Source organism: Homarus americanus, unplaced genomic scaffold (genome assembly GCF_018991925.1).
Source record: "Homarus americanus isolate GMGI-L3 unplaced genomic scaffold, GMGI_Hamer_2.0 scaffold367, whole genome shotgun sequence".
Taxonomy (NCBI): Eukaryota; Metazoa; Arthropoda; class Malacostraca; order Decapoda; family Nephropidae; genus Homarus; species Homarus americanus.
In genome coordinates, this window is record NW_024743709.1 from 3,089,746 (window position 1) to 3,106,838 (window position 17,093).

At 44.2% G+C, this 17,093-nt stretch overlaps 1 protein-coding gene across 1 annotated transcript in view; it reads left to right on the forward strand.

The window, feature by feature from the left end:
• Positions 1-17,093, forward strand: part of LOC121877444 (progestin and adipoQ receptor family member 4-like) — a 64,024-nt gene that overhangs the window by 37,366 nt on the left and 9,565 nt on the right. Inside the window, exons 3-6 of the mRNA XM_042383209.1 lie at positions 354-458; positions 4,951-5,054; positions 8,683-8,820; positions 15,965-16,102. Coding sequence (XP_042239143.1) covers positions 354-458; positions 4,951-5,054; positions 8,683-8,820; positions 15,965-16,102 — 485 coding nt within the window. The remainder of the gene's footprint in view (positions 1-353; positions 459-4,950; positions 5,055-8,682; positions 8,821-15,964; positions 16,103-17,093) is intronic.

Consider the following 17,093-nt stretch of genomic DNA (forward strand, 5'->3'; position numbering starts at 1 on the left):
TTCAAGCAGGCCATCGGCACACGCCTTCCTCCTCCCCCACTCCCCTCCCCCCTCCCCAGCAGTGTCTTGTGACTGTGAACTTATCGAGTTCTAGGTCATCATCGATCGACCCGAGTTAGTGGGGTGGGAGTGTTGAGTGCTTGTGTTGATGGTGTTAATTCTAAATATATAGTGACAGGTATATTGGTACAAGGGACAGGTACAGGTGTTGATACAAAGAGAGGTACCCCACTTACTCACCCATCCACTCATCCATCCACCCATCCATCCACCCATTCACCGACTCTCTCATCCATCCCTCCTTCCAGCTAACAAGAGTACTCACCCATTCTCTCTTGTCCTCCCTACTACAGGAGCGCTGACGACGGTATACGCCTCTGTGTCGTGTCTCACCAGTGCTTGGGTGTGGAGGGTCCTGGCTGTCTACTGCTTCGTCTCCCTGGGTATCTCTGCAAAATGCCCCCCCCATGCCTCACCTCTCCTCTGCCCCCCACCTCTCCACTCCCCCCCCTCTCACTCTCCCCCTCACCTCTCCTTTCCCCCCTCACCTCTCACTCTCCCCCTCCTCTCCTCTCCCCCCTCACCTCTCCTCTTCCTCCCCTCCTCTCCTCTCCCCTCCCCTCTCACTCTCCCCTTAACCCTATCCCTTTCCCCTCTCCCCCTTGCCTCTCACTCTCCCTCACCTCTCCCTCTCCCCTTAACCCTGTCATTTTGCTCTCCCCTTACCTCTCACCTCCTCCCCCACCTCTCACTCCCCTCTCTCTCACATGCTGTTAAATATATGCGAATACAGTATACCTTTTTTTGTATATAGTTGGAGTATGCTGTGAGATGTCACCGATATATTACAGAGATTTTGGCCTGTTTAACGCCGTTACGATGATATAACCTTAGTGCGAGGATATAACCCCTTGAGTGTGATATGGTTAACCCCTTCAGGTACGATGATTTTAACGCCAGGTACGATGATATAACCCCTTAGGTGATGGTTTAACTTATGCCAGGTACAGTGGTTAACCTTAGTACGATGATTTAACCTTAGTGCGATGATTTAACCTTTGAGTACGATGATTTAACCCTTTGGGTACGATGAATTTTCTTGTATAGGTACGATGATTTAACTTACATGAGTACGATGATTTAACCCCTTGAGTACGATGATTTAACCCCTTGAGTACGATGATTTAACCCCTTGAGTATGATGATTTAACCCCTTGAGTACGATGATTTAACCCCTTGAGTATGATGACATCGTACTCAAGGGGTTAATATAGGGCAGACTACACTATATTTACGGGTCCGTACCATAAAAGAGCGCCAGGGCAGGCAGAAGACTGGCGATCGTTCGTCTGGTATATAGCTTGTCTCTCAGGATGAGGTGAAGAGAGGAGAACGCCTGTCTGTCGATACTGAGTACCCGTGCTGGCGCTGTTTTGTGGTATTGACCTTGAACACACGTACACACACACACACACACACACACACACACACACACACACACACACACACATTCACACACATTCACACATTTTAAAACACTAACCAAACTCCTTAACTAAAACCATGTACAACGCATGGCTCTCTATTCCAGGTAATATAATCTAATAAATAAAATAACAATTAATATCTTCTACCTGTCTTCTCTAGCATCATACTGTAATAATAATCCCCCAAAAAATTCTAATATATAATAAATATTTTTCATGTGATATTTTTTCCCCTCGAGACAAAATGCTATTTACTCAAGATTTTTTTCCTTGTGTATTTTTTTCCTGTTCTTTTTTTTTGATTAATTCTATATTTTTCTTTTCCATTTTTTTTACGCCAACAGAAATGCCATAAAAGTGATAAATCCGTAACTGTCATAATAATCCCCCTTCCCACCCCTCTCCTCTCTCCCCTCCTCCACCCTCCCCCCCAAAAGAAATAAACTAATCCCCCTGGAAAAAAAAACGAAAAGAATAAACCTCCACTTTCTCGACCCTCCTGCGAAAAAATAAATAAATCCCTCCCCAAAGTCGTTTTTCTCAACCATTCATTGATTTTACCATTTTTTTCCTCGCTTAACTGGTGACGTTGGGAAGATTCTCTCTCTCTCTCTCTCTCTCTCTCTCTCTCTCTCTCTCTCTCTCTCTCTCTCTCTCTCTCTCTCTCTCTCTCTCTCCCATATAACGGACTGCCCTGTCCATCAGTCCGTTATATGGAGGTTTTTTTTACTATAGTAGTTGTGTGTTCTCTCTGTCGTCGTGTCGCCCCGTTTGGAGAGAAAGATGACCTAAGGTGTGTGTGTGTGTGTGTGTGTGTGAGACAGGTGTGGCAGGAGTGTTAATTAAATAGGGTGCGAGAGTATTTTTTTCTGGGGGTCAGTTTAAGGGAATGATATTATCGGTATTTTTCTCTTCCTTCCCTCCCTCCCTTCCTTCCCATCCTCCTTCCCACCCTCCTTCCCTTCCTCCCTTCCTTCCCATCCTCCTTCCCATCCTTCCCTTCCTCCCTTCCTTCCCACCCTCCTTCCCTTCCTCCCTTCCTCCCTTCCTTCCCTTCCTTCCTTCCTTCTAGACAAAGATGGCGGACACTGGTGCATATGACTCTACCTTAATTAAGATGACTCACCGTGGCCAGGTGTGTCCTAGGAGGGAAATCTTTAACTCAACCTAAGGTATAAGAATTAATGCAAGGGAAGTAAATTGTGTTTGTTCTGTAAAATAAACTATTAGAAAAATGCCAAAAATATTTATTAATAAATGCTACGTTACTTTACTTGTTTTGATAATAATAATAATAATAATAATAATAATAATTATAATAATAATAATAATAATAATAATAATAATAATAATAATAATAATAATAATAATAATACCGTAGTAGCCAATACCTATGCTGCAGTGAGTAATTTATGACCATTTAGCATAAGGGAGTGTTTGGAGAGGGGTCAGAAATAGTGCAATCGATAGCACCGCGCCTTGAAGAACGCCAACAACACCACCGCCCTGCCGCCGCTTCCCTCCACCACCTCCCTGTCCCTTCCTCCCTCCTCCTCTTCCTCCTCCTCCTCCCTGTCGCTTCCCTCCTCCTCCCTGTCACTTCCTTCCTCCTCCTCCCTGTCACTTCCTCCTCCTCCCTGTCACTTCCTTCCTCCTCCTCCTTCCTTCCTCCTCCTCCTCCTCCTTGTCTCTTCCTCCTCTTCCTCTCCTCCCTGTCCTTCCCTCCTCCTCCACCCCCTATCCTTCCCTCCTCCTCCCTCTCACTTCCCTCCTCCTCCCTGTCACTTCCTCCCTCCTCCTCCTCCTCCTGTCTTCCTCCTCCTCCTCCTCCCTGTCTTCCTTCCTCCTCCTCCCTTCCTTCCTCCTCTTCTTCCTCCTCCTCCTCCCAGTCCTTCCCTCCTCTTCCTCCTCCCCTTCCCTCCTCTCCTCCTCCTCCCTGTCCTTCCTCCTCTTTCCTCCTCCTCCTCCCTATCGCTTCCCTCCTCCTCCGCCCTGTCACTACTCCCCCCCCCTCCTACAGACTTACTGACGTCAACTCCACCGATTTATGATGATGTGGGCGTGTTTGTGTGGGGGCCACGCACGTGCAGCCGTCTGTGGCCTTGCACGCAACACATGTAAATTCACGTGCGTCACCAATACAGACATACCTATTTGCCATTCCAGATGTACTTGACGATACTTACACACACACACACACACACACACATACTGTACACATTCTCTCTCTCTCTCGCTCCCTCTCTCTCGCTCCCTCTCCCTTTCCTTCTGTCGTGTTCTAACAGAGGTACACGACTCCTCCTGTGATTGGTCCATTCGTGACTCAAATCTAAACAGTCCAGTGTTGTCATTGGCCCAGCCTAGGCGACGCTACACGCTAGTCTTGGTAAAATGAATCCAGTTTTCACGTAGTCAAGGAGACGGAGGCAGTGTATCGCAAGCGTGGCCAATGATGATGGTTGATGATGGTTGATGATGATGACGATGGTGAGGATGGTTGATGATGATAATGATGGTTGATGATGATAATGATGGTTGATGATGATAATGATGGTTGATGATGATGATGGTTGATGATGACGATGGTTGATGATGACGATGGTTGATGATGATAATGATGGTTGATGATGATGGTTGATGATGATGATGACGACGGTTGATGATGATGATGACGATGGTTGATGATGGTGGTTGATGATGATGACGACGGTTGATGATGATGATGATGACGACGGTTGATGATGATGACGACGATGGTTGATGATGATGGTTGATGATGATGATGATTGATGATGATGATAATAATGATGATTACGTTAAGAGACTCACTAATACATAATCATAACGTATGTATAATTTGGTGAATGATTAAGTATTTACACTAGAATTCGTGTGTATATTCATTTAATTATTTTCTTAATCTTTTTCTGAATCCTATAAATAAAAAGTTTGAGAAAATGAGAATTTGGAAGTTTCAACGTAAATTAAATATAAAAGTATGTGTTTATATTTTGTCTTCAATACATAATACACAGGAGATAAAAATATACAGAAATTTGGTAGTTTATGTATACTGAAATTTGCATTTTGAAAGCGTTTTTTAAGCCAGCGTTACTTATATAAATTTTGGCAATAAGAATACAAACAATTTATATAGCCACACACACACACATATATATATATAATATATATATATATATATATATATATATATATATATATATATATATATATATATATATATATATATATATATATATATATATATATATATATATATATATAAATTATTACGGTCATATAAATTGGAACTATTTACCCAGAAAGTTTAAATAATTTCTTACAATAATACTGTACTTTGAATTATTTACCCAGAAAGTCGTGCATATAAACTTTTATTGTCCCGGAATTTAGATATACTGTATATTTTTTACAGTAACAGTAAATTTGATTATTTATCCAGACGAAAGTGACCCGATTGACAGTGACCCGATGGAAAGTGACCCGATTGACAGTGACCCGATGGAAAGTGACCCGATTGACAGTGACCCGATTGACAGTGGGATGGTGATGATGGTTATGGTGATGTGGGATGGTGATGATGGTTATGGTGATGATGGTAGTGATGGTGATTGATGATGATGGTGATGATGAGCGAATGTAACAAGGAAAGTAAGAAAGTACTTTATAAGGAAAGTTTTATGTATGTAGGTGTAAGGAAAGTAGCATGGTAGAAAGTAGAAAGCAAGGAGCATAATGATAAACGAAGGAAGGAAAAAAGGAGCATGATGGTAAACAGAGGGATAGAAGGAAGGAAAGAAGAAGCATGATAAACATAGTATTATCCTTTATTACTAAAAATTAAGTTTTGTGTAGAGTTTTAAATACCCCCTCCTGGTAATTAGCTGACCCCCCCCCTCGCCTTCCCACACACTCCCCTCACTTAAAACTCACACTACCACTCCCTCCCTCCCTCCCATTCTTCCTCTCTCCCTCCCCCCTTCCCTTCCCTTTCTTGACACTCACACGTACTTCCTCCCCTCCTCCTCCACACCATGTACCACATCCCCCTCCCTCCCTCACACACCATGTACCCACCCCCCTCCTCCCTCACCACCACACCTCCTCCCTCCCTCCACTTTCCCTCCCTCCTCTCTCTCCCTCACCTCCTCCATCCCTCCTCCTCCTCCTCTCCCTCCCCCTCTCTCTCCTTCCCCTCTCTCTCCTTCCCCCCTCTCTCTCCTTCCCCCTCTCTCTCTCTCTCTCCTTCCCCTCTCTCTCTCCTTCCCCTCTCTCCCTCCTCCCCTCCCTCCCCTCACCCTCCTCTCTCCAGGTGCATGAATCAAGCACTCAGTACAGTGAGCTGTGTGTGTCACCAAGCCTAGGACAACCCCTCTCCCTCCCCTCCCCCTCCCCTTCGACCATTATAAGCATAGACACCGCCTCCTCCTCCCCAGGTAACATGGCTAATTATCTACCTGTTGTCCAATACCATGCCGTGTTATAGTACCATTCTACCTGTGTTTATATATGTGGGTATAAGCTTTCTGTCTGCCTATAATTTTATATATAGGTACATTTTAAGCTTTCTGTCTACCTATACGTGTATATTGGAGTATATATCTATATTTCATAACTCCGGCTACTCCACTAACTGGTTCACACTCCAGTTACGTGTTTATATTAGGTTTAAACTCTTAAGGAACCCAAATCTTTACCTTAATCCTGTCTCTTACCTGTGTGTTTTATTATGTGATTGTGTATCTATTGTATTTTGTGAGTGTTGTATACTGTAGCAGAATTGTTGTGTTGTTGCTGTGGTGTTTGTAGTGTTTAGGGAGACTTTTTTGTTTTTTTTTAGTGCAATACGTGTTAGTTTTTGTATCTTGTTTGTGTTGGGGAGGTATTATGTGTGTGTGTGTGTGTGGGGGGGGTGTTTGAGTGAGAGGGAGGGATATATGGGTGGGTTTGTGTATGTGTGATAATGAGGTCTTTGTATATGCGTATATGTATGTATGGGAGAAGTATGTACACATCATAAAGCCAAGTAGTGAGGTAGGGATATATACCTGAGATAAGATAACACCCAGGCAGAGTCGAGCCACCAGGGATGGGCAAAAGGAAGACTCAACACAGATATAACAGAAAACCTTTATCTAACAGCATTAATTTAACACACACTGATAGATACATGTATATGACTGTGTATAAATGATCGTAGGTGTTAACAGGGTCACATTGTTTACATATTTTTAGCTGTGTGTATGATGTAGATGGTTGGTGGGTTGGTGGGTGGGTGGGTTGGTGGGTGGGAGGGTTGGTGGGTGGGTGGTGCCAACTATAGTACTGCTGGCAATGTCTACTTGTTCATCAGCGTGTTATGAGGTTCTTATGCCTTGTCTGGGTGAGGTTATGGGTAGAGGGTGAGGGAGGGAGGGGGTTATGATAGGGAAGGAGACAAGGAAGGGTTGACGGAGTGGGTGAGAGACAGAAGGAGACAAGGAAGGGTTGACGGAGTGGGTGAGAGACAGAAGGAGACAAGGAAGGGTTGACGGAGTGGGTGAGAGACAGAAGGAGACAAGGAAGGGTTGACGGAGTGGGTGAGAGACAGAAGGAGACAAGGAAGGGTTGACGGAGTGGGTGAGAGACAGAAGGGAGACAAGGAAGGGGGTTGACAGGTGGGTGAGAGACAGAAGGAACAAGGAAGGGTTGACGGAGTGGGTGAGAGACAGAAGGAGAAAGGAAGAGGAGGTTTGAAGGAGTACCTGGTGGAGTATGATAAATATAAGGAGACAGAGAATAGCGATAGAAAGAGTGTTAGTGGATAAAGAGACAGATTGTGGTGTTACAGAGAGCTTGTGTGGTGTTGGGGGGGGTGAACAGTGTGGTGTTAACAGTGTGGTGTTAGGTAGTGAACAGTGTGGTGTTAGGGTGGTGGCAGTGAACAGTGTGGTGTTAGGGTGGTGGTAGTGAACAGTGTGGTGTTTAGGGGTGGTAGTGAACATGGTGGTGGTGACTGTGGTGTTAGGGTGGTGTGGTGGTGTTAGGTGGTGGTAGTGTGTGTGTTAGGTGGTGGTAGTGAACAGTGTGGTGTTGTGGTAGTGAACAGTGTGGTGTTAGGGTGGTGGTGGTGAACAGTGTGTGGTGTTAGGGGTGGTGGTAGTGACTGTGGTGTTAGGGTGGTGGTTAACAGTGTGGTGTTGGGGTGGTAGTGAACGTGGTGTTAGGGAGGTGGTAGTGAATGTGGTGTTAGGGGTGGTGGTGCAGTGAACAGTGTGGTGTTAGGGGTGGTAGTGTAGTGTGGTGTTAGGGTGGTGGTAGTGAACAGTGTGGTGTTAGGGGTGGTAGTGAACAGTGTGGTGTTAGGTGGTGGTAGTGAACAGTGTGGTGTTAGGGTGGTGGTAGTGAACAGTGTGGTGTTGGGTTGGTGGTGAACAGTGTGGTGTTAGGGGTGGTGGTAGTGAATGTGTGTGTGTTAGGGTGGTGGTAGTGAACAGTGTGGTGTTGGGGTGGTGGTAGTGAACTGTGTGGTGTTAGGGGTGGTAGTGAACAGTGTGGTGTTGGGGTGGTGGTAGTGAACTGTGTGGTGTTGGGGGTGGTGTGAACAGTGTGGTGTTGGGTGGTGGTAGTGAACAGTGTGGTGTTGGTGGTGGTAGTGAACAGTGTGGTGTTAGGGTGGTGGTAGTGAACAGTGTGGTGTTAGGGTGGTGGTAGTGACTGTGGTGGTGGTTAGTTGGTGGTAGTGAACTGTGTGGTGTTAGGGGTGGTGAACAGTGTAGTTGGTGGTAGTGAACAGTGTGGTGTTGGGGTGGTGGTAGTGTGTGGTGTTGGGGTGGTGGTAGTGAACAGTGTGGTGTTAGGGGTGGTGGTAGTGAACTGTGTGGTGTTGTGGTGGTAGTGAACAGTGTGGTGTTAGGGTGGTAGTGAACAGTGTGGTGTTAGGGTGGTGGTAGTGAACAGTGTGGTGTTAGGGTGGTGGTAGTGAACAGTGTGGTGTTAGGGTGGTGGTAGTTGAACTGTGTGGTGTTAGGGTGGTGGTAGTGAACAGTGTGGTGTTAGGGTGGTGGTAGTGAACTGTGTGGTGTTAGGGTGGTGGTAGTGAACTGTGTGGTGTTAGGGTGGTGGTAGTGAACAGTGTGGTGTTAGGGTGGTGGTAGTGAACAGTGTGGTGGTAGTGAACAGTGTGGTGTTGCAGGCACTCTCGGCGCGCTGTGCCATGGCTAGGCGACTGTGCTTCTCCTTGGCGGTGGTCATGCAACTATTTGTCCTCTACCTCAGGTCGACGCCTCTAGGGGGCGGAGACCCTCAAGCTGTCATTCACTATGTCATGCAGGCAAGTCACCGCACACCTCACCCCCCTTCCCCCTCTGCATGGCTCCTGCATGACGCTTCTGCTTGGTACTGTGCATGGTGGTGCTTTCTGTCAGTCTGTCTGTAGACTTGTTGGCGTTACTCTGTGCCTTAAGTACTGTACTCGCGAGACCAGCGTTCACATCCCCCCTGTTGAACCATCGTCTTATTACGAGGTTAAGATACGGATTAGTGCGGTTTTACCCAGAATACTGCAAGACACGCGTTCGTGCCCCTGTCATCAGTCAGCGTCTTATTTACCCGGATAATATACTTTTCAAAGTCGCGACGGCCGCTTAGTATAATACAGCCAGTCTTGTCACTCTGAGACCGCCTACACCAGGATGTCCGCGTCATCCAAGTATTTAAGGTCCGTGGGTCTCTCGTTGTCGCGTGCCCTGGGTACTCAAGGCTGACAAGGGAACAGGGACGTGTAGTCAGCGAGAGCAAGACCCAAAACTATCATCAGCCGTTGTTTTCAGGGGTCAGTACTGGCTTAAGACAACGCGATAATATGAACACCCATCATTGTTGGTAGCCCTGTGTCCCCTCCACCCATCACTATCACTACTCCCTCCTCTCCTCCGCCCATCACTATCACTACTCCCTCCTCTCCTCCACCCATCACTATCACTACTCCATCCTCTCCTCCACCCATCACTATCACTACTCCCTCTCCCCCACCCATCACTATCACCACTCCCACTTCTCACCAACCCTTCACTATCACCACTCCCTCTTCTCACCAACCCTTCACTATCACCACTTCCTTCTCACCCCAAACCACAAGGGCGATGAGAACTCCCACTTCCTCCCCTGTCACTCCCTCCCCACCTCTAGCCAGAGGGAGTGATAAGGAACCGACTCTTCCTTCGTCCCTCACCACCACCATCAGCCACAGGGGATGGTGAGAGTGAGTCAGGTTTTTCCCACCTTATCTCTCTCCTCTCTCTCTCTCTCTCTCTCTCTCTCTCTCTCTCTCTCTCTCTCTCTCTCTCTCTCTCTCTCTCTCTCTGTCTTGTCCAGAAACGATAAGAATTAACTTCTCCCCTCTTTTTTTTTACCCTACATTCATTCCCTTCCCTCCCTTCTACTAACCACAGAGGTACAGAGACAGATTATCTTCCTCCCCTCATCATCCTCATCCTCCTCCTCCGCCTCCTCATTCTCATCATCTTCATCCTCTTCATCCTCCTCCTCCGCCTCCTCATTCTCATCATCATCCTCCTCCTCCGCCTCCTCATTCTCATCATCATCATCCTCCGCCTCCTCATTCTCATCATCATCATCCTCCGCCTCCTCCTCATCATCATCATCATTGCCACACCCCAGCCTTAAGATTGATAATGTATACAGATATCAAAATGGTTTCCACGACACTAGATATTTCATGGATGTCTTGAACTCTCTTTATTTTCACTGGCGTCTAAAATCCCGGAAGATCCACAATCGCATAAGACATTGGAACTAATAATGAGTTTTAGCGTTATATATTGTCCTTTTTTTATAGTTCATTTGGTAGTAAAGCGAGTGAGTGTGAGCACAAAACTAGAAACACGTCGCCTGAATCTCTTGAAATACCTCAGCGTATCCCTGGAGTTCCTACCATGGTCCTCAGGCGCCCATTGGTGTATTGGATATCCAGGGACCCAATTAATTTCCTAATTATCTTCCAGGGTTCCATTGGTTCTTGATACGCCGTAGGATCCCTCTTGAGTGATTGACTTCAAAATATTATCCTTCATCTGTGAGCTGAAGGAAGCGGTGATAACTTGACTTCATCGATGTGTTTTGGGTTATGTTTTATCATTTCAGTGTTGTTGTTTTCTTCCGACGAGCGATGCCAAGAGTAAAATAATCGTCGCCAATATTTTTCTCGCCTCCGATCATCCTCAGCTTTGATATTTGTGAACACGGTAACCAGTTTTGACCTTGAGAAAAAACGTAACGATGATGTTGTTTGGAGAGTTAACACCCCAAGTCCTTGCCAACGCGTGAATGAGTGAGTCCAAGACGTTAGCTAACTCCCGCCATCACGCGTCACTGGCGGATAAGAACGGTCGGTGTGTGTTTAAAGCTTGTGTTTCTCCCTTCCTCCAAATGCTTTAGGAAGAGTTATGTCTTGGACTCATTCATTGCCTGATTTTTTTTTTTTTTTTTATAATTACGAGTCTTTTTTGGCTTTCCTGGGTTGGCTGAGGCTTCATTTTGGCTTGTTGGTCATGGCGTATAATACCGTATATGCCAAAGGCTTTGATCTGCTTTGAGTATGTTTAGTTTGCTTGTGGTGACTTTGGCATGTAGTGCTGTTTGTAGACGAGTGTTGAGTGGTGATAATTTTAGAGTAAAAATTTTGGAGTTTTGAATACTGTGTGGCAGTTTTGACTTGAGCTACTGTGAGACACGAGACAGACGCCACAGGAAGATGACCATCCCTGGGGGAGTTATGTGGATGGAAAAGGACGTCGATTTGGGACGCCCTCCTCCTCTGAGTTGAAGATAAGTAAACTATTGGTGGAGAACAACAGCCATCATGAGAGACGAGCCACAACCCTGCTCTGCCCCCTGGTAGCGGTAGACTGTATCACCCATGTACAGTAATGTAACCAACACAAACACTGAGAAGTAGATGATTACTGGTTTATTAAGTAGAGGTAAAATATTATCCCATAAAGGCAAGTACAGGAAACGAAAAAGGAAATGCGAATTGACCTCTGTAACAGGCAAAGATGTATGGTAATGGTGATTTAATCCTTGTATTGGTCGAGATATCAAGGATGTTAAGGAGTTTTGTCAAAAGCGAGCACCGAAGTTCTTAGATGTTGTTGGGTATAAAACTTGATATTATGAACACTTTGTGCTCTGTATGGGCTTGTGTTTGTGTGCCCGGACAGCCACCCCACCCCTCCCCCATCGTAGGAAACCCTGAACGTTTTTATACATAAAGGTGTGGAGATAAGCTTGGGATTACACCTTTGTTGTGGTGCGCGGCGTGAGATGACATCAAGTTAGCTAACCATTGTTATCCCGTGACCCATATGCGTTGATGATGAGGTGGACACAACTGTTGTCACCACGAATAACCCGATGCTCTGCCACTGGATCAACGGAGGTGTTGACGAGGACCTCAATGTTCCTTGGTGTTGTCTTGAACCATCAGTCGGTGTTAATTATCCCCACCACCTATCATGTACAGGGTGTGTGCTGTAATAAAACTCTTATAATCAGGCTGTTACTTAAATAGAATTTTCAAAAGTATTAACGTTAAATAATCGCCGTAATTACAGATGTGAGTGTATATGACGCCGGGAGTTTAGATGAGGTGCAGCACCAAAAAAAAAGGAAGCTAAAATATCCTCACATAATTTCTCTTGTTGACATTTAAGGGGAAACGTCAAGCGGACTGGTGTAGAGGTCTGGGGCGGAGCGGTGGATGGAGTCGGTAAACATACGTCATAGCCACTGGTGAGGTGAACTGTGGCTGTGTCCGTATGTACATCTTATATAACAGTGGTTCTCAACCTTGTTTGCCCCATGCACCCCTTTCACCATATGTCAGAATGTCATTCCCCCTCCTTTCCAAGATTGTCTGCCTCAAAAAGTGCATTCCAAATAATATGCATATAATACTGAAAATCCTTTATTTTTTCCATATTAGTATCAGTTCCCCCCCCCCCCTGAAAACCTGAGGGGGGAAATTCCACCCTGGTTGAGAACCCCTGTTGTATAATATGTACATGTAACCTTATACAGTACACAGTGTATGTGTATGATAGGTGCCGTGCAGGTATGATGTCGACTGGGATATTGTTTAAGTCATTCATCGGTTGTCCATTCATTAAAAAAAAAATTCGCCCGTTGGTTATTCAATGGGTTTTTTTTCAATGTTTTATTCCGTGGTCAAATTTAAAAATATTTTCATTTTTTCAACCGTTAATAATTTAAAAATGGATTAAAACTTTCATTTCCAACTGTGTTTTAAATATTCTGAACCCAGCGACGAAAGAGCTGGGAATAGGAGTGGAGTAGCGAGGTAGATAGATAGATAGGTTGATAGATAGATGGGTAGAAAGCCATGAAGGTACAGACATAGATAGGTAGCTGGGGGGAGCGGGAGATTGATCCGAACCTCAGTGTGAGTCTTAAGGAGGAACGACTCCCGAGGTAGACTGTACGGCGGCGTGATCCTGTACCCCCTCTTCCCCCGTGACAGCCCGAGGTAACTACTGGCGCTAACGACCTTGATTCTAACTACTGGCTTTTCTAACAACCTTGATTCTAACTACTGGCTTTTCTAACAACCTTGATTCTAATTAGTGGCTTGTCTAACGACCTTGATTCTAACTACTGGCTTATCTATCTCAAATATAACTACCGTACTGGCTTTTCTAACGATCCTGGTTCTAATTAATGGCTTTTCTAACTACTGTACCTTGATTCTAACTAATGGCTTGTCTAACGACCCTGGTTCAAATTACTCTCTTTTCTAACAACCTTGAATCTAACTACTGGCATTAACAACCCTGATTCTAACTACAGTATTGGCTTTTTAACTACTGTCATTCTTAAAAGACCCTGACTATAAACTGGCAATTTAACTACAGTACCCTAGTGCAAACTACTCGGGTACGCTAACTACCTCCTCTATTTCCTGGCATTTTAAATGACCCTCGTCCCTAATTAATGACACTAATCACCCTGGCTGTAATTTCTAGTTTTCTAAAGACCCTATCCCTAACTATGGCTACTTTGATGACCGTGATATTACCGAAACTACTGGAGCCAAAATGACCTTCACCTGACCTATTTATTGGGGCTCTAATTACTGGCACTCTTAACTACTGGGGCTCTAATTACTGGCACTCTTAACTACTGGGGCTCTAATTACTGGCACTCTTAACTACTGGGGCTCTAATTACTGGCACTCTTAACTACTGGGGCTCTAATTACTGGCACTCTTAACTTCTGGGCTCTAATTACTGGCACTCTTAGCTACTGGGGCTCTAATTACTGGCACTCTTAACTACTGGGGCTCTAATTACTGGCACTTAACTACTGGGACTCTTCTGGTCTCTGAACTGTACGAAGGCTCTAATGACTTTCCTCCTAACTACTGGGATTCTAATGACCTTGGCTTGAGCTATATGGATTTTAACAACCCTATTCTTTACTGATTTGACGAAGTGATTTTGTGTTAAACTACTGAACTGTGGCCTTTATAAACAATGTTGGCCTTAACTAGCTCTGTAATGACCTAGACAATAACTGCTGTAACTCTTAACGATAGGTGATAATAACTACCCCAGGACACTTTAACGACAGTGCCAAGAACTACGTGAAGTCTTTTGAGCAAGTGCCAAATCTTATGGCACCCGAACAATGGCGACAATGACTAGTGACCTCAAACTGTGACCCCAATTACAGGGACTCACGAGAACTGTGGTCTTTAACTACTTTGCCCTAACCTTGCCTCCCTAGGATTCAAACGTGCTGGCCTAATGACCCTGATGCTTTGCAATTTTGTCCTAAATGGCCATGTCCCAAACACCCTACCTGATTTAACTGTAATACCCTGACATTTACCAACATATCGGCACTCGCAGGTTTGACCGAAACTGCTAAAACAGGAACTGTATTTGTCTTAACAGCTATACATACTTGTCTCTAGTGTAAGTCATGTGGTGTTGTTGTGGTTGATGATGCCTTAAAGCTAATAATTGTGAAACTGACCATGGAGGTGTCTCTTATTGCGCTGCGTACTTCAATACGTATGGTATAATTTACATTAATATACAGTTGTAAAAATTAACAGAGAGGTGGAATGGTGCAAATAGCCTTGGCCGTTGGAGCCCGTAAATTAGAGTACAATAGCTACAAATTACCGGCTATTGACATCCAAACTTAATTCTGTTGGCATTTTCACTTATTCTCTTTCATTGTCTTCTCATTTGTTGATATTTTTGGGCAATTCTTCACCATCTATAATATTATTTCCTTATTTGTAATCCATAATTTTTTTTATACAATATACTGTATAAATTTCCTCTTCAAGATAAACTCTGTGACTATTACTTTCCAATTTATATTTTTATATCAAGTATGTTTACTCAGATCATTTACCCCTGAAAATATATAAAGATATTACTTTAAAATTACTTTTGATTTAATTTGAATAGTTTTTCATTTGATACTTACCGATAATCCTGTGTTTTATTAATTGACCCCAAAACTCCATGGACTTTTTCGTTTAACTTTTGCCTGTGTTTTTCATTGCAGTACAACCCTTTTGTTCCATTGTGTACTGTACTTCCAGTAATATCTTCAATTTGTATTCTTACCATCCTGTGCCTAGAAACAAGTAATTGAAGTAAATTTGGCAGTTTTAGTTGTCAGGTAATCTTAGTAGATCAGCTTGTTTAAGATGACCAGTTACACAAATGCCATATAATCACTTAACCCAGGTATAAATATCCCTGGCAGGTCATACTCTAGTGGTGCAGAAATTATAACAAATGCTTCTATACCCTGGAAATCCTCTCAGTCATTATCTTGTTGACCTTTCTAAGTGTTCTTCCTGAGTAGACTGTACAGTAATTATTTCCTGGTACAGTAACTGCCTATTTTTGTAGTCAGTGCTGGCGTGTTACTGATGTGTTGTGGTGGCCCTTACCTCACCCTGGCTGACCATCCACACCACTGTCACGCTAGAACTCACACATGCCAAGCCTTAAAGACCACCTCTTCACTGCACATGTGGGGATGAATATCAAGTAACTGGGATCTGAATGCATGTAAAACAGAATCACTTCAACAGGCATATCATATGGGAGATTAAATTTGCCTGGTTCTCAACAATTTCCTTGAAGTGAAGTCCTTTACATATACTGTATAGCTTGAAGGTTATACTGTAGTTCACAAGGTTTAAAAGATTTTTCTTCCATTAATATATACTGTTCTGTATAGATATAACTTTCATGGATATCTTCACAAAAAGTTTAGTTTTCATATCCCATTATCTACTCCAAAGTTTTTCTGGGAAGCACGTGCAGAGGTTGTCATTAAGACGTGGCAGGTGTTAAACATTGCAGTGCTTTGTGGGTTACCGGACGGGTTGTGTCCCTCTCTAGGCTTCCCATGCACGCAACCCCTGGGAACGGCGATTCTGCTTCACGCTGCCCTTCCTCATGCGTGCTGCCTCTGCCACCCTGAGGGTCACCCCCTGGGGCGGTGGCCACCCAGAAGCCTTCAGGCACATCATCCTTCAGGTAATATGAAGCCAGATTCTCTCCCTTCCTCTACAGGGTACCGATTCTCATGTTATTTACACTTGACCACTTACAGCACTACATGCAGTTAGCATTGCATCTCTGGCTGTTTTTTAATTCTCACAGGTAGACCAGTGTGCTTTTCTGCTATGAAAAGCACCATTTACAAGGTACCTCTTGTTTTAACACTGCAGTTGGTTGAGCATAATCCTTGATTTATCCAGGCACTCCAGCCCAAGTATAGATGCAAGGACACAGATGCAGTCCTAGTCGTGGATTCTCAAGGATTCATATGATAACTCTTTCTCCTAGCTGAAGATGTGAGAACTTATCTTACTCATGAAAGCACACTAATACTAGGTATGTTCTCGTGACTCAAAGTTAGCAGGAAAAACATTACATCCGCACCTTGAGAATCTAGATATGTACAGTTCTGAGTAATTAAAGCTACACCCACCACCACCGAGTAAAGAAGCGCTCTAAGTAGGTAGTGCTGACCATTAATTTTTATCACTCATAGTTTGAGACTATTATTAAGTTCATACAGGAGAAACTGCAGATATACAAGCCAATACCCAGGTAGGTAATGAGTTTCAGTTACTTGAACATTATTACATAGGGTTATTTACATATGACACTAAAGTGCCACACATGGCAATTATCTTCTGCACATACAGTACACAGTGAGAAGCCAGAATGATTATTTTGGCACCACTTGAACCTCCTTGACAGTATGTCACAGTGGAGTATACAGATAATGTGAACATGGGGAAGGTAGATGATAAAATAGAGAATAAGACTTACAATATTGGGTAATTGAGGTATTATGTACAGTGCTAGAAAAGGGGCAGATCCAGGGGAGGTCTTGGAGGTCCGGATCCCCCTTTTCATCAGGAAATGTCAATGCTTTTTCTTTATTGTAGTATTATACTCAGGCATTTTTGTATACCAAGTGCACATGGCTTCAAAATGGCCTCAAAATTCCCATGAT